General features: G+C 47.2%; 1 protein-coding gene across 1 annotated transcript in view; it reads left to right on the top strand.

Annotated features, from left to right (window-relative positions):
• The first annotated feature begins 294 nt into the window (after nt 1–294).
• LOC119372149 (ubiquitin carboxyl-terminal hydrolase 14) overlaps nt 295–20,511 on the top strand; it is a 43,401-nt gene continuing 23,184 nt past the window's right edge. Inside the window, exons 1-5 of the mRNA XM_037642610.2 lie at nt 295–659; nt 2,671–2,816; nt 5,682–5,714; nt 7,519–7,623; nt 14,626–14,729. Of these exons, the coding sequence (XP_037498538.1) occupies nt 650–659; nt 2,671–2,816; nt 5,682–5,714; nt 7,519–7,623; nt 14,626–14,729 (398 nt within the window). The 5' untranslated portion in view covers nt 295–649. The remainder of the gene's footprint in view (nt 660–2,670; nt 2,817–5,681; nt 5,715–7,518; nt 7,624–14,625; nt 14,730–20,511) is intronic.

Here is a 20,511-nt window from a genome sequence, read left to right as displayed (position 1 = left end):
TGTTATTTTATAAAATAAAACAATAACTAAAACACGAGGCTTAAATAACTTTAAAAAATTGAGGCTTCGGTTTATGTTGGCTTGAAGCGTGTGGTTACGTTGTTGCAAATTACAAAAACGCCTGCGCTTATTCTGGCAATATATATTTTGCCGCAAAGTATAGCAATGAAAATGATTAATTAGTTATTTTTTGCTACAGCTGCTTGTTACTTCTCGTTAGAAGTTGATTACGGTTATTGTCAGCGCGACTACGGCGCGGCTGAAACGGCGTCAGCTCACTTTTTGATTGCGCGGTGCCTGAATAGAGACGGGGGGTGACTGTGTGATTTTCTCGCGAAACGTGTGTGCTTTGTGGCCGTGTTTCGGGGCTTGCTCTTTACGCGACTCCGATACACTGCCGTTCCTGCGCGTACTTTTACATCGTCTGTCGTATTCGCCTACCTAGTACTACGAGCCCTGCGGCGAAATCACCGGCGGGCGCTGTGCAAAACCACCGGCGTGCTGACGAGATACTGTTGCAACCTACATGACTTGTTAGTTCTTTTCTTCTCGCATCTGCAGAGGGACTGACTACACCTTCGATCCCTTCGCACAGCAGCGTTCTTTACCTGAAGGGCATCGCCGGAACGGATCGTCATCTGTAGCGACCATGTACAAAGGTTTGGAGTCGCCGCTTTTTTTTTCTCGCCTAGCTGTCATGCCGGCATGAGTTTCTCAAAAGCCGGCACCGTTTAGCTCCGTTATCTTGCTATCCGCGAAAAAAAAAAAACCGTTTGGCTTTTATTACTAACTTGACCTCGTGTTAGATGTTTAAGGTTAGCGGACGCTAAACCTATCTTATCTAGAAGTTCGTACCCGCGGTATGTCTGACGCTGTTTGAACGATCTCGCGAACTAAAGTTGTGCGTCAGTTGTTTTCGAAACTTTGGGCACAACGACTGCGACCACTGCGTCGGAATGGTAACAGTAGCAGTGCTGACGAAAGCATGATGCGGCAGCTCGTATCGATTACAACATTTACCGCGGCGCGTTGTTTCGTGCGTCACTGCTGTTGAGATCGTTAGGGCGCCAAATGTGCGAAGTTGGCGAAATGTTCAACACGCATTTCATCGTTGGACGTCGCGAAAACGCTCAGTGTTTGCTTCGATTTGAAGACATTCCTCCATATTCGGAACTGTGGCCAATCGCCCATGAGTTGTCATTATCGGCGTATAATGGTTTCAGTTACACCGCGAAGAGCAATGGGAGCCGCCGTAGTGAACTGCTTCAAATAATTTCAAGATGAAGAATTTAGCTTTTCTTGTCGGTAGCGCAAGCTTGAAGAAACGCTTGTTCAGTGGCTTCTTTTTGTGTGTGTTCGTGTAAACGAGCGTTTTCCTGCCTGTATTCTTCATTGTACACAGTGTTCGAGTGTCAGAAATTGCCGAACATCTACATATTGCATGACGTGTGCGGCTCTATTGAACAAAGGAAGGGGAGTCGATTGAGTGGCCAGTTTTTGTTAAACAGAGCCGTATGAATCCAAGAAGCCTTCATTACCTGCTGGCTTCATATGGTGTGTAATCGGGGTGTGCTAAGGCCCACCCCATTAAGCCGTACATGAATATAGCAAGCACCACAAATGAAGTGTCTGGGGCACTTCGCACTAGTGGTTCACAAAATAGGTGCATTCACCCCAAACTGCATTTTGATTGCTTTTTCACAAGCCCTCACAGACAAAGAAATGCTGTGTCACTCTGGACTTAGTCGAAGAGATCCTCTTTTAGCTCAATGCTGGAAGTTTATTTGCACTTCCCAGTGACTGCTCATTGGTTCCATCTTACAGATGTCATGCTCCTTGGGTTAACACTAGATACGTATGCACAATGTCACAAATTTCTTGATATCTTGTACACGTCTTCAGTATGTCACAGCACGATATTGGTGAAGACCTCATTCATAGTTGTGCTTGTCATCGTTCAATTCCGGCCAAACAGAAAAGCAACCGGATTTAACTGTAAAGATCAAAAGAAAAAGACAGTGCTACTTTCTAGATAAGTGAGACTTGTCTAAACAGAAATTCTTGAAAAGTGGAACAGCGGCATCAACACTCGTTGGCCACCGATATGCACAGTGTTAACAAACAGGTCCGCCTTAAAGAAGAAGAAGGTTTGTGAGAGCTCAACTGTTTCTGAACTCTTCTTACACTAATCACTAACTGCCTGCGTCGTAGACGTGTGGAACAGGGTGAACTCAGCAATTGTGTCTTGTAGTAATGCTAGTAATACTCATTAAAAACAACCTTATTCACCGAAGAGCTGTAAGAAAATTAATTCAATGCATAGGTCGGCAAACTCACTCATGAGTCGAATCACTCAGACTAAGAGCGAGCCGTGTGTCCGAGTGTAAGTGAGCTCAATGTGGGTAAAACTTTGGCGAGTTTGAGTCCGCGAGAGTGGTTGAGAAAAATTTCAGTTAGTCTGAGTCCGAGTGAGCTCCACTTCTTTTTTCTGACCTATGATTCAGTAATGACATCGAAAGTTGCTACTGGGAGCTAGGTTCACCAGGTCTTTGCTCCACGAGTAATGACACTGACATGTAAGACAATGAGTAATGACAATTAGGAGGAAGCGGGCAACGTTGGAGTAGGTATAAATTTACACGAATGCAATGACCGGTCTGTCAATCGCAGTCAAGGTGAAGTGGGGCAAGGAGACGTACCAAAACGTGGAAGTGGACACCCGAGAGGAGCCCATGCTGTTCAAGGCGCAGCTGTTTGCTCTGACGGGTGTGGAGCCTGACCGGCAGAAGGTGCTCATCAAGGGCTCCGTGCTCAAGGTGCAGTAGAAAGCTAGCCCATCAGTCATCTGAAGTGTAGTGACTTTTGCTGTGGCATTGGTTGTTTATTGCATATAAGTTCTGTGGAATCCAGCTAGCTGGCAGAAGGGTTATGAAAGGGATAGTGACAACCACCTGTTTGTAGCAGGAAATCGCAAGAAAATCCATACGGATTTCTTAGAAAGGAAAGCTTCAAGTTGAAGAAGAATTTGTCCTGGTCGGTGGATCAAACCCAAGACCAGCACCTTTCCGGAGCGGTCACTCTACCAGTTGAGCTAACCAGAATGCTTCAAGAAGAAGCATGCTGGTAAGCCTTTCTTCAACCAGTAGCTTTCCTTCCTGAGAAATTCATCTGGATTTCCTTCTGGCTGTGTGCTACAGACAGGTGGTGGTCAATTATCCCTTTCATTGGCTGTTTATTTGCGCTGAGGAGAAAAGAAGGAAAGGGCTGCTGTTCATATTGCCACGCCTTCTTCTTCTTTTATTTTGATGTGTTCGAGTTTGACCAGCAAGGACGGTTATCAACGCTCGACGCTGGCCCCGAAGCAGTGTTCGAGAAGCTTCACGATTTTGGTAGATCGTTTTGTTAAGACTGCGCGCCGCACGCGAATGTTCCAGCTTTGTCGAGAGATAACGCCGCCACCAGCGATATTGCTGGAAAGTTCCATAGCGCCTGTATAAAAGCCGACGCGCTTGACCGCTTGTCAGTTGATCGACGGACGACGCCCTGTTCGCCGCTATTATTGTACAGCGTGTATTGCTGTAGTGCTAGTTCTCATTTTCCGGCCACAAGTTCGGCCAAATAAACAGTTTCATCCTGCAAACGCCGACTGCTGTCTTCGTCGACGTCACGACCACGTGACATCTGGTGGAGGTGCTGCTTCATGATCCGGACGCCACCGCGGAGCGCTGACCCAAGCCCAAGCCGCGACGAGGACGACGGCAAGGAAATCCCGGATCGTCGAACAAGCTGCAGGCAGAAGGGACTGCAGCCAGAGCACGGGCTCCTTCCCGAAAAACCCAGGCAGCCGCAGATCTCAACATCAACCACAGCGACGATGACCGACCACGTGCAGCCCGCGCCAATCCTTTTTCGCCAGCCCAAGGAGCCGCCAACCTTCCGCGGATCATCGTTCGAAGACCCGGAAAGCTGGCTCGAAACCTACGACCGAGTCACCCTTTTCAATTCCTGGAGCAGTGAAGACAAGCTACAGCATGTCTACTTCGCCTTGGAGGACGCAGCTAGAACGTGGTTCGAGAACCAAGAGCGAACCCTGACAACATGGGACGTTTTTCGCAGCAGGTTCCTGGCAACATTCACCAGCGTTGTCCGCAAGGAGAGGGCCGAGGCTCTGCTCGAAACCCGCGTGCAGCTGCCAAACGAAAACGTGGCACTCTTCACAGAAGAAATGACGAGACTGTTCCGCCACGCAGACCCTGAGATGCCCGAGGAGAAGAAAGTTCGCTTCCTCATGCGAGGAATCAAGCAGGAGCTGTTTGCGGGACTAATCAGAAACCCACCCAAGACCATCCAAGAATTCCTCGCGGAGGCAACAACAATCGAGAAGACGCTCGAGATGCGCACTCGGCAGTACAATCGCCGCGCATTCCAAGACAGCGCAGCAGTTCATGCCCTCGGCTCCGACGACTTGCGCGAAACGATCCGAGCCATCGTGCGAGAGGAGCTGCGAAAGCTCGCACCTTTCGCACAGCCCGAAGTGACATCGATTGCGGACGTTGTACGCGAGGAAATCCAACAATCACTGGGTGTTCCTCAACCGGCACCGCCGCAGCTGCAAGCAATGAGCTATGCTGCTGCAGCCCGACGCGAGGTCGTCCCGGACGGCATTACGAACTCCCAGCGACGCCGCGCATGACCTGAAGTCGTCCATGTCGTGCACCTTAAGCCGTTTTTTGCGCGTTAGCGAACCTGGGGACTCTACTTCTTCCTTTGTTATTGTAATTTATTTGTGTATGCACTTGTTTTTTCCTTCCCATGTTCTGTTGCAAGCATCGGGACGATGCTTTTTTCAGAGGGGGGCAATGCCACGCCTTCTTCTTCTTTATTTTGATGTGTTCGAGTTTGACCAGCAAGGACGGTTATCAACGCTCGACGCTGGCCCCGAAGCAGTGTTCGAGAAGCTTCACGATTTTGGTAGATCGTTTTGTTAAGACTGCGCGCCGCACGCGAATGTTCCAGCTTTGTCGAGAGATAACGCTGCCACCAGCGATATTGCTGGAAAATTCCATAGCGCCTGTATAAAAGCCAACGCGCTTGACCGCTTGTCAGTTGATCGACGGACGACGCCCTGTTTGCCGCTATTATTGTACAGCGTGTATTGCTGTAGTGCTAGTTCTCATCTTCCAGCCACAAGTTCGGCCAAATAAACAGTTTCATCCTGCAAACGCCGACTGCTGTCTTCGTCGACGTCACGACCACGTGACAATATTGTCACTGGTCTAGCCTCAACACCTCTGTTGCAGCCAGCATAGACGAGAGGGAAAGAGAAAGTTAAAAATTCCCATTGCTATCAGACTCAAGTTCAACCAGACTGATTAAGGAGGCCCTCTGGTTGCAAATAAACAGTGCCTTGCACCAACCGTACTGCGGGCTGCTTTTCAGAGTGACATTTGTAGGTCACAAAGTGCGCCGCTGGAAATGATAGTGGAATTCTTGTAAACCTTCTTTATCGAGCAGTCAACGACTTTGAGAAGACACGTTTCCTCATTCTCACAAAAGCTTATTCCCCTACCCGCTCTCATGATCGTGTCTACTTATTTGCGCATTCTAATACTTCCAATTTGTGCATAAATGCTGCTTCTGTGCTATCTCTGCAGTTCTGTAACCGTGTCTTATCTTTACAGGACCATGACTGGGGAAACATACAGCTCAAAGATGTGAGTCGCTGTTACCCTGTTCGTCTTCTCTTCGTTTCGGGGTCTGTTGTACAGTTTGTATGCGGCCGCCTGTTTTGCAGCACTTCTCCCACCAACTTCACCAGCTCAGTCGTGTTTAGCTTAGCGCTGTGGCTCTTGCCAGCAATCATGAAATTCCAAATACTAGCGTAATCTGCCACTCTTTTAAAGGGGTGCTGACAGGAAAGCTTTCAGTAGTCGTTCCTTTGCATCAAATGAAAGACCAAGTCTTCAAGAACCTAGAAAATGTACTGGTAAGCATGAGTGTGCCCTGAAAAATTAATTACATGTTCTTAAAAACTAGTGTCGGCTCCTACTGTACCCTGACGTTGCAATGCGGTATGAGCTTCTCGTCTGCTCCACTCCATGGCTCTGTTGGCGACACATGGGCGGCCATTTTGAACGTGTTTGGTATGCGGTGTCATCACACCTAGCTGTACTGGTGCGTGAAGTCGCTAGAATTGATACTGTAGCCTTCCGGCATGATAGTGTTGATATCAGTAGTCTGTAGATGCACCATGTGGAAATCAAATTCAGTATCGAAATAAAATATCAGCATTAACTGAGCTTCACACTTGCTCAGAGCTGTCTCTGTGTTCAGGAGATTCGTATGGTAGAGTAAACTTGGCTTCGAAAATTGGTGTCAGTACCCTTTTAAAGGGGTTCTCCAACACTCTTCAATGCCCCATTTTTTACTCATGGGTTGCATAGACTGAAGTGCAAACAGGTTAGTGCAGCAAGAACGGCAGCAACAGCGTCACGCAGTCTGAAGTTATTCGATGTAGAAAATTCAAATTAGAAGAAAAAAAATGCCTACCCTCAACTCGGATTTTCGCGGGGTAATATGACCACATTTCACTTGCCCTGTGAAGTTTTGGAGAGCTCCAATGAAATGAGCTGAAAGTTCCTACATAGGGGAAGCTTGCACACTATTGTTGCTTGTGCTTTCCAACATATCGTTGACGTCATTGCCATGGTAACTGATGTGGTGCTTGATGCCTGGCTTGTCAGAACTTGAGCGAGTGCTACTGCTTTGAAGCGAGGCTGGTGAGGCTTTGTCGGCTGTTCCTTACACCGATATTCCATGTCATTCCCTCCTCTCATTCTGAGAAGGGAATGGGTGGAGGGCCAAGGGCGGGGAAACAGAGTCACCCCTAATGGGTTTTTCGGTGAGCCACCCGACAAACTGCAAGGTCATTCAACGAGGAGGATTACTTGCACCGCTTCAACAACAATCAAGAGCCTACCACACATGTGGAAAGAGGCAGCTCGCAAACGTACAGAAGCAAAAAGAGGGAAGACAGAGAAGCGTTTTGTATGGACATCCGACCCACGCAGGCAAAAAAAAAAAAAAAACAGGTGAAATGGCAGCCAGCGCCTCTGTCATGCTTTGTAGTTGTAGCGATCTTTTTTGCTGCAACGGCGTCTATTTGAAGTTAATTGAAAAAGCACAGAAAAGAAAAATGGGGGGGAAACCCAATAGTAATCTCAGCTTTGATGCCACACCATGATTGCTTCTAGCGTTACATTTATCCAATCATAAGCTGGTGCGCTGCGTCGTCATTTCCACCTGCAATAGTTCTGGTGAGCGCCACTACGCGCTGATGCGGTCGGCAGCGATGTAGTGACTTTATTGTGCGATTAAAATAGTAAATCATTTGATATCGGTGCTTAGACCTGTGCTAAAATTATCGCCAGCCATCAGTCTACCTAAAACACAAATAAAAAATAGGTGCTTCAAAAGTGTTGGAGGGCCCCTTTAATGGATTCTTTTGATTGTTCACAGGGTGCAGTGGTGCTTCTCATGGGTACCAAGGAAGCACTGCCGTCTGAGCCTGCCGAGAAACCAGTCTTCATGGAGGACATGTCTGAGAACGAGCTTGCCACTGCGGTAAGCCGTGCACAGCCACATGCCAATGTTGAGGATATCGCGAGGGTTAGCTCGAGATGGTTGGTTGACATAGCATCTTATTGTACTTGCCAACTCTCCTGATTTGTCCGGGCGACTCCCGATTTCTGACCAGCACTCCCGATTGTATGGGCGCATCCATAAATCTTCCAATAAGCAGCCCTAAACCCACTTGAAATAAAAATAACAAAGAACAGTTCTTATAAAGATTTCTGGCCTTGAGGAACCCCTACAGCTTGCCGAGCAACCCTCTTCTCTACCCCCTGACTCAAAGGGAGGGAAGGCCACAGCGTTTGCGTGTGGCCTTGGTTACTTACGGTTGGCCATGTTATCTTTATCTCAACGATAAACTTGCCATAGCACTGCACTGCGGCGTATGCAGTTAGCTTCGCTGTCATGGAATGTTGTGCAGTGAAGCGTGCTAAGTGTGGCAACGGGCTACTCAAGTTTGGGGATTCCAAGGGTCGTTGCACATCATTGCACATGTGCGCTATTATTACGAATGCCTGCATGATCACTGGCATCCAAAAGTGTTACTGCGTGTGTTTATGTGTATTGTTGTCACCTGCCCCCCCCCCCCCCCCCCTCCACAAGGCTCCCGATTTTCTAGATCCTTAGGTTGGCAAGTATGTACTATGTTGTAGCGTTCCTTTAAGGTAATTTACTCATACATTGAGCTGGATAGAGACGGATGTCTTCCGCCATTTATTATCCCTGTTCTAAAAACAAGCATCTTCTTCTTCTCCTCGATGCCTCCGCGATGATGCTTCAGGCACAGACCGCTTCACTCTCCCGGACTTCATTGTTCACACCTCCTGGTGTAATATTTAAGAATATTGCTGATGGAGGCGCATTCTGTGTGCCCAGAGACTCCCAGGTACCAGATGGTCTTCAAGATACCCCGTTGCGAAGCCGTCTTGATGACTTGAAAGGGCCCACAGAACTTCTCATTGGAACTCCTTATTCCTTTCCGCACCAGGACGAAGTCTCCAGGTTGTATGTCTGGTATGTCACTACTCCGTCTGCTGTCGAAGTTTTTCTTCATTTTCTTTTTGTACGCCTCTTGCTGTTTCTCCGTTTTCTTTTTCTCAAAAAGCACCAGGTTTTCAAGAAGGCCCAGTTCGCGGTCAGCTGGAAGCACCGGTACAGTCCCTGAAGCAGCAAAAAGAGGACTGCATCCAAGACCACTAGTGCAAGAACGGTTTGTGATGTCTCACAGCGGCTTCGAGGCAGCATTTCCAACCACCAGGAAAATTCGGATACATCTTCATATACTGCTTGACGTCTCGTATTGCACGCTCAGCGAGGCCATTAGCAGCTGGGTGGTACGGTGCGCAAAACTTGATTGTCACTCCGTGGTCGTTCGCCCATTTTGAAAGCTTTGTGCTACGGAAAGCCGGACCATTGTCGCAAACTAATGTCTTCGTATTCCGAAAACATTCTGCCTTCAGTAGAGCCATGATGCTGTTGGCGTCTTCCTTTCCTGCCCTGGCCGTAACCATTCTCGTGCACTCATCGATAGCGAGCAGGAAAGCTTGCGTCTTCCTGACCCCTTCCCCTTTCTTTTTGAGCTCCGCGAAGTCCAAGTGAACAACGTCGAATGGGACACTGGAGTAATCTGTTGTTATCATAACGTCCGTGGGCTGCTTGTATTTGACTTTGTTCGTTTGGCACTCGTGACATGTACGGATATAGGTCCTGATGTCATTTTTCATACCTGGCCACTTAAATCTTTTCAGTAGTTTGCCGTACGTGCGCCAAAAACCGTCATGTCCGCCTGATTCGGGGGTGTCGTGGTTAAGATGCAAAATCTTGGTAATCATTGTTGGTGGCACATGATATTTTCCATTAATGAATTTCATTTCTTCGGTACCTTCCCAGAGCTTTGTGTGATTAATTTGTAGAGGATTGTCAAGTGCGGTTAGTATGAGAAGCCTGGACAGCGCATCCGCATCAGTGAGTAGAGGACCTGGATGATGTGACATGACGAAATCAAACTGTTGCAGATAATTTACCCACCTAGCGATGCGGCCTTTTGGTTGTGTCATACCGAGTAGGTGAGTCAATGCTTGGTGGTCTGTAAAGAGGGTAAATTTTGCACCCTCTAGGTACGTTCGAAAATACTGTACAGCTTTCAGTACGGCCAGCGCTTCCTTTTCTGTGGTCGAGTAGTTCACTTCAGCCGGCTTCATTGTACAGCAAAAGCTCGTTAATTCGGATTTCTAGGGACCGGAAAAAATGTCCGAATTAACCGAATGTCCGAATTATCGAATGGCCGAAATAAACACAATAAATGCACGAGTTTTTTCAACATACCTTTACTTAACAAAGTAATCGCGGATGCTTGTCTGTTTTCGAGCAGAAATTCGCGCGGACACAATTTTTCTGAGCCCTTCAAGGTGCTCAGCAGCTCGCATGATATCTGCAGTACCGCAAAAGTTTCACCCGTCATCCACGCTTTTCGGTTGGCACGGTAATCCACGGGAAGATTGTTGATGTTCTTAAAGCAGCGTGGCTTTTGAACCTTTCCGATAACGAGAAGCGGCAAGCGCTCTGTTCCCGTCACGTTGGGGGATTAAAAGTACGGTTACTCGTTCCTTGCTTCTTGCCGCCGATTGAAGGATCCCCTTTCATCACTCTTTATCACTTCTCGTCGGGAGATCCCGTTATTCAGAGCACGCAAAATTTCTACTTTCGTGGTGAAGTCCTTGGCCTCGTACTTGGGCCCCTTCGCCGGCGTTGCCATCGGCGGAGAGTGCGGTCGCACGAGAAGTCAGCACAAAAGCACCAGCAACGATCAAGCTAAAGGAGCCGTACTGAAACGTTCCTCGATAAGTCGGCGATCAATGATGCAGCACACCATGCAGCACACCAACGGGAACAAAGCAACAAAATGCACACGCGAAAAAAAGGTGTTCAACCAGTCTCAATCCAAGCCAAGTCGATAATTGATGTCCATGGCGATGCTGCGTTTGAGCTTCACTTTTGTTCCGAATTTTCTTTTTTCGTTTTCGAGCCTCGCCAGCGGCCCGAAAGTCGCCGAATTATCCGATTTGCGGTCAAATCTGTCCGAAATAACGAGCGCCCAGTCTCATAGAGTGATGCGTATATTTACAGGGACCAGATGACGTGTCCGAATTAACCGATTTTCCGAATTAACGAGAGTCGAATTAACGAGCTTTTACTGTATAGCTGTAATATCCTACTACATAATGTTTTTGGTTCTTCAAGTTTGGTAGCTTCTGGTAGAGGACTGCTCCAGTCGCATAATGTGATGCGTCTGTATTCAGCACAAATGGTAAGGAGAAGTCTGGTATCCGTAGGATAGGGTCCGACGATATTATCTTCACAAGGTCAGAGTAAGCCCTTTCACAGTCGCCATCCCATTGGAACGGTATACCTTTCTGGGTCAAGCGTGTGAGACATCTCGTTTTTAATAGCATAGTTTTTAATGAAGGACCGAAAGTGTCCGGCCAGACCCAGAAAAACACGCAATGAATGTATGTCATAGGGCTTTACCAATTTTGAGATTCTCTCAACAGATTCCTGCTTTGTGCTTTTCGTAGAACCGTCGAAGACTCTTCCGAGGAACACTACCTTTTCTTGGAAGAAGGCACTTTTCTTAAAGTTCACTTTAAGACTTGCAACACTCAGAGCTTGCAAAATTAAGGACAGATGTTCCCGATGTTCTTCTTTGGTCTTCGAATAAACAATTATGTCGTCGATGTAAACATTGCAGAACATGCCCAAATACAGCTTCAGGATTTCGTTCATGATCTTTTGAAACCAGGCTGGGGAATTCTTCCGCCCGAACGGCAGCCGGTTGTATTCATATAAGTCAAATGGTGTAATAAACGCGGTGTACTTCTTTGTGTCTTCCTTCAATGGAATCTGCCAGAAGCCTTTGCAAAGGTCTAATCGTGAAAAGCAACGGCAACCACCGGTCTCGTCAATGATATCATCAATCCTAGGCATCGAGTATGGTATCAACTCAGTTTGCTGGTTGAGAGCCCTGTAATCTGTGCACAGACGAAAACTACCGTCTTCTTTCGGAGCAATAGTTATTGGCGATGCAAATGGCGACACCGAAGGTCTTATAATGCCAGCATCAAGCATCGCTTGTAACTCTGATTTCAACCATACCTTTTTTTCTCGGGACATATTATAAGGACTTCGTCGAACAATTGCTTTGTCCGCGAGGTCGAAAGGAACCTCATGAAATCGTATTGCTGGAGGGTAGTTTCCTATGCAGGAGAGCTCTGGGTACTTTGTTTGTATGTCTTCCTCGCAGTAAATTTGTCTTAAGCGTCGAGGCGTCTCTATCTCATCCTTTGTTCCTAGGTGGTCTTCAATTAGAACCTTGTCGTCCCAATAAATGTTCATCTTTAACTTCTTTATGTCAGGGCGAGATAGTAGGAACTCGTAAGTGACATCTGCCAGCACCAACGCATCGGTTGTAATTCTGTGGCCTTGAAATTCGAGAACTACAGATGCCCACTCATTACGAGAACTCACAGCCCCATCATATCCCTGAACGCGCAGAGTCCCTCCAGCATGCAGGCTGCTGACGTCCACGAGCCTCTTGTTTATTATCAACACAGATGCTCCACTGTCGACGAGGGCTTTCATTTCCACGTCATTGACTTTAACAGGAACGTGGAGCAAGCAAGTGGACACGACGTAGACTGTATCGTACAAGCCTGTCGTTTGGGGCTCTTCATAGGCCTCTGGTTCTCTCGGCGGCGACAGTTGAGGTACTGACAGTGTGCCACTATGACCCTTGCTATGGTGGTATGAGCTTTCCTTTAGACAAGGTGACGAGCTAGACACATGAACTAACTGCTCATGGGCGTTCAGTTCATGTGCTGTGTTCAATTCAGCTGAATTAGAAACCTGTTCTGTTTTACAGGGCGGTAGTTCTTGCGGCAATTCAGCTGTTGGCGACACGAATTCCAGGCACTGTAGGAGATCTTCAAATGTCCTCGGGTCTCTTATTTGAACTTGGCTGCGGACATCGACGCATAGCCCTTGCATAATTAAAGCTCCCGCTACCGGTGGTGCGAGCTTAGGCTCCGCTTCGTACAACAAGCGCCGTTTCTCAAGAACATATCCTAGCAACGAACCACACCGGTACGTGAAGCGCAGAGCCGCGTCCCAACATTCCACAGCGTTGCGATGGAAAATTGACAAAAGTATCATTTTCCAGTTTTCCCAGCATGCTGGTGGTTCAAGCAGAAGTTGCGTGTCATACCACTTTTTAGCTATACCACCAAGATAGCAGCGCATATTCTCAATCTTCTGGTCGTCAGAGACCCAGCCATTTTTTTCGCATGCATATTCGTAAAACGAAAGCCAGTAGTTGGGGCCTGCGGAGCTTTCCTCGAAAACATCTGGTTCCACTATGTTTCGTCGGTGGTCATTCAATCTCATTACGTTTGCGAGAAATTCAGTCTGCTGCGTCATCTGTCGTTGTTGTTGCTCGATGAGGTTCGTAAAAAAGCTCACCTCCGCCGATGCTTCCTTCTGAACGGTGTGTGTCGGCGCGAAGGCTTCAAGACCCAGTCCTCGAGCTCGTCCAGCTGCAGGGCCAGCCTGGCGGATCCCGTCTGTAGAAGTTCTTCGCGGCTAATTGAAGCTCTTTGCAACACCGACTGAACGAGGGTATCGGTTGTCGCATCTCGGCCAATGTTCTTCACTGGCTCACCTTCCACTTGGTAGCTGGAGAAGGTTATCCCACTTGGTGACGTTCGATCGACGAAGAATGTCACCCACATGTTCGATTGACGGCTGCGCCAAAATGTAGCGTTCCTTTAAGGTAATTTACTCATACATTGAGCTGGATAGAGACGGATGTCTTCCGCCATTTATTATCCCTGTTCTAAAAACAAGCATCTTCTTCTTCTCCTCGATGCCTCCGCGATGATGCTTCAGGCACAGACCGCTTCATATGTATTCCCTTGAGTGAGCATATCCAGGCAGCCATCCCCTTGAGTGCCAAGCAACCCTGCATTGTTCATTGAAAATTTGGTTTCACCGCGCTTATTTTGTCTTCAGAATCATTCCAAATGTACAAACCGCAGAACATGTTGAAACCTTCAATTTTTCAAAGAGATGTTTCAGGTTTACAGAATGTGCACACCTGTTGACTTTTTCACAACTTCTCTGTAGGACTTGCGGGAGCTTTTTAATGCTGATATTAGTGGACCTCATGGTAGGCTGGAACTTGAACACATGCCACACAAGCACAGCTTCACGCAGTTTTTGTACAGTAGTCGGATGCCTTTGTTGAAGCGATTATGTTCGGTCCTGAACACTATTGAGCATTGTGAATAATTCAGGAGAACACAAGTTTGTTCCTAGGATGCTCGTTTGCTTCTTTCTGCAGATAGGTTTCGATGAGGCATACAAGGTCCTACGTTTAATAGTGCTAAAGGGGCTCTGCAACACTCTTCCGAGTAGTCATTGAATGACTTCATTAAAGGCGTTTATTGCCTCAAGAATCGACTGCAGTACAAATGTTTAGAATCCATCAAGTGCAATTGGAGTTACAAGGCTTTGTCGCATGTTTTAAGTGCTTTCTGTCTCCTTTTGTACCAGCGAGCGTGCTGAAAGCTACGCAGAAGGGGAGGGGGGATGACGAGGGGGCAAAAAGCTATGTCCTGTTGATCAGTGCACATCATGACCTTAAGCACATTCTCTTCTCTTTTTTTTCGTGAACGCACGGCTTACTTTCAGTGTGCAGCACAGGTATGCCGTGGCAGCTGCAGTGATTTTCGATTATGGCATCATTTGTTGAGAGAAGAGCGAGCGATTTCTAGCTATCTGCGAAAATTAATTGTAAATTCCAGGCTGCATGCTGCGCTATAATGTTTGGCTCACATGTTCGCAGGAGCCTAGACTACCAATTAGCTGCGTTTTCTGACCATGCTCAAAAAGTGTTGTAAGCCCCCTTTAAAGGTGCACTTTCGTGTTATATTGATGCAGCTGGATCTGCCGGCCGGCCTGACCAACCTGGGCAACACATGCTACATGAACGCTACCGTCCAATGCCTGCTCACCGTGCCTGAACTCAAGGAGGCACTCAAGAAGTGAGTGCTGCCTTCTTTTTTAACGCGAAAGTACTTTTATGCGGGGGTTTACCAAGACTTTAGTGACGTATTTCCATCACGGATATGATGTTGATAAAATGGACGCTAACGGATGGGAAAGAATAAACTGTAAGTTGCCCCGCCAGGGATAGAACCTATGACCTCTTGGCCCACGACGATAAGCAGCCGGCGTTCTACCAATTAAGCTACCAAGGCACATGCACGCCACTCCACAAACGCACCTTATATCTCTCACACATCTCTCGCACAATGCTGTCTGTTGGCGGGGCTGTAGGTGGGGTGCGGTGCCGCCGCCGTCTGTGAGCAGAGAAGTGAAGTAATGCGCCGAGAACGATTCGGCGAAAACATAGTTAAAACATGGGTCCGAGATTGCGCACCAGCGCGCAATCTTGAGGCCATGGTTAAAGCGTCTCGATGCCAGCGAAAAACACTGGCCGCACTAGCATCGGGGAGTCGCCCTAGACCACAGTGTAAAAAAAATAGGTGTTGACACTCTAGGCCTGCCGCGACAGAGATCACGTCAAGATTATCTTCAGATATACCGTATTTACTCGCGTAATGATCGCACCCCTAAACATTGTCGTCTAAATTCGATTTTTCTTTTTCCCCGCGTAATGATCGCACCCCGAACTTGCCGCATCGATATGTCGTGTGCCAAGTCAAGCCGATGATCATCGCGTTTATCATCTGTCGAATGTTGCGTTAATAACTCTTCAAAACTCGCCAAGTGAACTGCACGCACCAAACATATTCTTAATTTTTGCCCACCGTTGGCGGAAACGTGCCATTTAGGATTGGAGTAAAGGCAAATGCCGCAGTTTTCACTGAATGCCCGCCATGTGTTTTTATGTCTGTGGCAGCTGAACGCGCCCATCTTTGTTTCTGTGATCTGAAAGCTGGCATCACTACGCTAATGCCATAAGTTTACTCAATTAAATGAAAGCATTCCTTATTTAGATGGAAGAAACTGTTTTCACGCGCGTGACGTACTCACAACCTCCATGACTGACGAAAAGAAGGGAAAAAAATGCGGTCGCTTCGCTCCATCAGCCGCCATGTTTGTTTTGATATCCCGCACTGTTACAGCGGCGGCCGCCTGTTGGTCGACATGTTGTCATCCCGCAGCAACAAGCTGCCGACGCATTCCCATAATTTCTGAAAAAGTCGTGTCGCCGCCATCCCAGCCGCCCGTCACGGTGTCACCTGACACCACGTTTTTTTGGGTGTGCTTTGTGATCGTCTGTTGAAGCGCCGTTTCACCATGGGGCGGTATGCGAGCTTTACTGCCGCATTCAAGCTGAAGGTGCTTGATTACGTGCTAGAGCACGGCAGCCACGCTGCCGGCAGACATTTCGGCGTCGACGAAATCCGGATCCGATATTTGAATAAACAGCTTGAAAAGCTCATGGCTACTAACAGCACGCGGCGGGCTTTCCGCGGACCCAAAACGGGCAAGTTCCCCAACATTGAAAAGGCAGTTCTCGAATACGTGAGGGACATGTGCAAAGACGGTTGTGCCGTGTCGTGAGACATGGTACGGACGCAGGCGCGCACAGTTTCCCGGAGGCCGGGAATAGCCACAAAGCCGCGCCAGTTCCGGCTGGACGACACGCTTCATGCAGCGGAATGGACTGTCGCTGAGGCGGCGGACGTCGTTGTGCCAGCGACTTCCATCCGCGTACGAAGACAAGGTCATTGATTAAGACTGGCATTTCCAACGCGCTCGAGGGAACGGAAGATGACCGTCTGTGGGACACTGCCGGTTCCGACGGGGAATCTTGCGGCGACGACACTGACGCCAGTGACGCTTCGGACTCGGAATGAACGTTAGGGGGTCAGAGAGTTAAAAAATAAAAAGGCAGTGTGCCATGCATGTAGCTCCTGCGTAATGCGTGCATTTTATTACAAAGGTAAGCCTTACTCTACTTTTATTTTTGGTTATGTTCATGATAGCTATCGTAAGAATTCTGATTAGCGACTTTGCGTTTTCGGTGCTCAGAATATTTTTTCACGGAAAATTTACCCCGTGTAATGATTGCACCCCGAAGTTGGCGTCAATTTTTTTTTTTTTTTAAAGTGCGATCATTATGCGAGTATATAGGGTAGTACATGCACCGGCCGCAGTTACATGGGGGGCATTGCGACATGGGAGAGGGACTGAGAGCAGCAAATACAATCTGGACGCGCCATGTGGCCAAGTGTCATCACCTAAATTATTCTTACACTGTGCCCTAGACCCAGTTACGTTCTCTGCCTTTCGCTGCGTGTTAGCATGTGGCGGCTTGGTGTTGGAGTAGTACAGCTTCCACATGCACCAACGGTGTTTCGACGCGACTGCGTCGAGTGCAATAGCACCGACCATAATACTGCTGCAGTAAGTGCTGCAGAAAGGCAACGATATCGACGGTCGAACGTCATGCCTTAGTGGAGCGAGACAGAGGCCAGCAGGACGTGGAACGCCTGCGCGCGTTCATGGCTCAAGCTATGAACCTCTGCCTCCCTTGTTGCTGAAGCACAGTGTGGTAGTGTATGCATGAGCATAGGCGTAGGCTACCCTATTATTACTCGGGAGCGCTCACCATGCCGTTTCTCTCCTTAATTGACGACACTTTCAAGAAGTGCATATCGAGTAGTGTTTATTATGTGCTTGTTGATGTCATCTTTGCACAGGATTCACGATATACTGTGTCCAGGTAAACGTTAGAAACTTCAGCTACCGCAACAGTTAAATTGTGATCATGGGCGTTAGTCATCACAAAGGAGATTTGCCACTAGGCGTCAACGTGGGTGCATCCACGTCAAACGGTGCTATAGCTGCCAAACACCAATAGACACTGTACAAACTCTCATATATTACTACACAATAAGCACTACTTCTCTGAAGACACGTTTCACTTTTGCGTTATACCGATTTCTATGACGGAGGGATCAGCCATGTTTTTTTGTTTTTTGCAAGCGCACCATGGGGAAGGTAGAAAGTTAGTTTTGCAGATGATATTAAGTTTGCGGGGATAACGTTGCCGCAGAAAGCACGGGACCGGGTTTATTTAGAGAAACACGATAGAGGCCTTTGCCCTGTAGTGGGCGTAGTCAGGTTGATGATCATGTAGTTACGTAACCCCTTGAGCTCAACTGCAGAGGCTTGTCACGTAATATGTGTTACTTCAACCAGCTTGAAACGCAGTGTGCACATTTCTACATGCCTCCTAAATGGACAAGTAACACTCATTTAACTTCATTGTGCCGTGTATTGCTGCACAGGATCACTTTGCTGAAGACACTGGCACATTCACTGTTCCCCGATCCAGAAGCCATGCGCAAATTTTAATTTTTGTTTGCTTAGAATGGACGTAACCAATCGCAAATCGTCCATGAACTTGAGAGTTGATTGTTTTTATACACAACTAGACTATGACTGCCTTCACAATAAGTAGACCTAATTAAGATTATTTACTCAAAAATTCAAAAATCAACATATACTACTACTATTCTCTTTCTTGCAATAGAATATTAAGTGCCTTGAAACCATTTGACACATTTAACATGTTCACTGCGTCGTGGGTCACCAGTCGGTCACGGCCTGTGCTCCAGCTATGCGGCTGCGAAGTTACGTACATTTCTCCGCTTATGACGTTATGACACTGGAACACAGAGTTATTATTTTTGTTGCATAAAGATAAACACACCCCGAAGAATACTTCTGTGATGTTAAAGGCTGTGACCCACCGGTGACCCACGACGCGTTCAATAAAAATTAGGGGTGTGCGAATATTCGAAATTTCGAATATTTTTTTAATAGTGTTTGCTATTTGATTCGATTCGCACTGGAATTTTACTATTCGAACTATTCGAACTTCCCAAAAACAAATACAGTCAACACCCGATTGAAAGTGACCCCTTCAGATTTTCAATATGCTTCACCACATTACACATTCGTACTGCGGCAAAGCTGCCTTTCAAGCTCCATTATGGTCGAACTTTGCCAAAAGGCAACGTCCGATTGAAAGTGGTCCCTAGATTTTCAGTATGCTTCACCTCATCACACCCCGGTATTGTGGCAAAGCTGCCTTTTAAGCTCCGTTACGGTCGAACTTTGATAAGAGACAGTCAACGTCCGATTGGAAGTGGTCCCTAGATTTTCAATTTGCTTCACCTCATCACACCTCGGTATCGCGGCAAAGCTGCCTTTCAAGCTCTGCTACGGTCGCCAATGTATTAACTCAACAAAACGCTGGTTCCAACATGCAGATGAAAGTTGTGGCAGAGGTGGGGGCTCAATTAATGCTGTTTTGGACTTGAAACTTGGGCAGGAAGTGCGAAAAATCGGAAGCCGAAGGTTTTTAGCATCCAAAATTTCAGATGTTCTTATATATCGACGTCCAGGAGGCAGATTTGAAACTTGTCCGCCACATCAGTTGGGCTTCCACAGAAGTTCCACAGAAAGAGGAGGAGAGGCTGAGGAAACGGCATCTTTGCCTATCACGTGTAAGGTGTTGTCGGCAACACTTTGGTTGCACCAAGCCATGTACATAAATACAATTCGGCCTCTACATTGCCTCATTCTTGATAAGACAACTATGAAACACCACCCCGTCAGTGCTTCATCAACCTAACGAAAAGAAACACTTTCATGTTGCTATCTCATAAGAATATGCTTAGGAATCCTCTCTTAACTTTTTTTTCTGCAATTTCGCTTCGAAGTATTCGAAAAATATTCGAGAAATATTCGAGAATTATTCGAAAAATATTCGATTCGATGTGCACTCGCACTTCAATATTCGAATTCGCTTCGCACCCAAAATTTTGCTATTCGCACAGCTCTAATAAAAATCTTTTTCTGCTGTGTGCTGCGCGACCCACCAGTGACCCACGCGCGACAGCTCTCAATCTTGTGCTGCCATCTGAAGTTCGAAATTTCAACTAATATATATTGCATATTGCACTGGACGTGAGGTGGCGCGATTGTTTCCAAGGGGCCGATAAATCTACCCAATAAATATTTCTATCACGAAAACTGACTTCATGTGTTTTCTTGTGATAAGCACTTTGTATTTAAACGTAGATTCACGCGAAGATGGCGGAAAACAGCTTTGCATCTTTCAAATAAACGCGCCAAACGCGCTGCAAAGGTGGCAGTGCCATCCCGCTGGAGCAAAAGAAACAGACATAGCCGCATGTCCCACCGGTGGGTCACGACCCACCTTGGGGATATACCCGATGGCCCACTGGTGGGTCACTCCGCACCTAAAACCAGACCGAAAGAAAGCGTGCTGCAGTGAACATGTTAAAGACAGTTCATAATTCGCGCCAGAAGGGGATATGCAGCAGTAGATGTGAGGTACCACCTAACGCCAGTAAAACAAATGGTGATGCTGTCTAATGTCATCTCTCAATGATCATTTGTAATAAGATTTTGCAAACTGCATCTGTTTTTCTCGCCTACCTTTTTTTTTTTCCAGTAGTGAAGAGGTTAACATGCGAACTGCTTGCGTGTTCCCTGCATATTGTTTTGGTTGAGACTGCAAATCAACTTGTAAAGATACTTCAGTGAGCCATGCAGGTGCAAATGCAGTTGAACCCCTGGGAGCAGTTCTTGTCCCTTATAGTACTATAAGGTGTCTCTTATAAGCAGGGTACAATGGTCTCATTTTCTGATCAACCCCTATTTCATTGTATGCACACTGGCATCTCTTATATCAGCGTCTTTATAAAGGGGTTCAACTGTACAAGAATATACTTTCAAATTCTCTGCCCCTTACCG

This window comes from Rhipicephalus sanguineus, chromosome 10, assembly GCF_013339695.2.
Source record: "Rhipicephalus sanguineus isolate Rsan-2018 chromosome 10, BIME_Rsan_1.4, whole genome shotgun sequence".
Taxonomy (NCBI): domain Eukaryota; kingdom Metazoa; phylum Arthropoda; class Arachnida; order Ixodida; family Ixodidae; genus Rhipicephalus; species Rhipicephalus sanguineus.
This window is presented reverse-complemented; position numbering and strand designations above follow the sequence as displayed.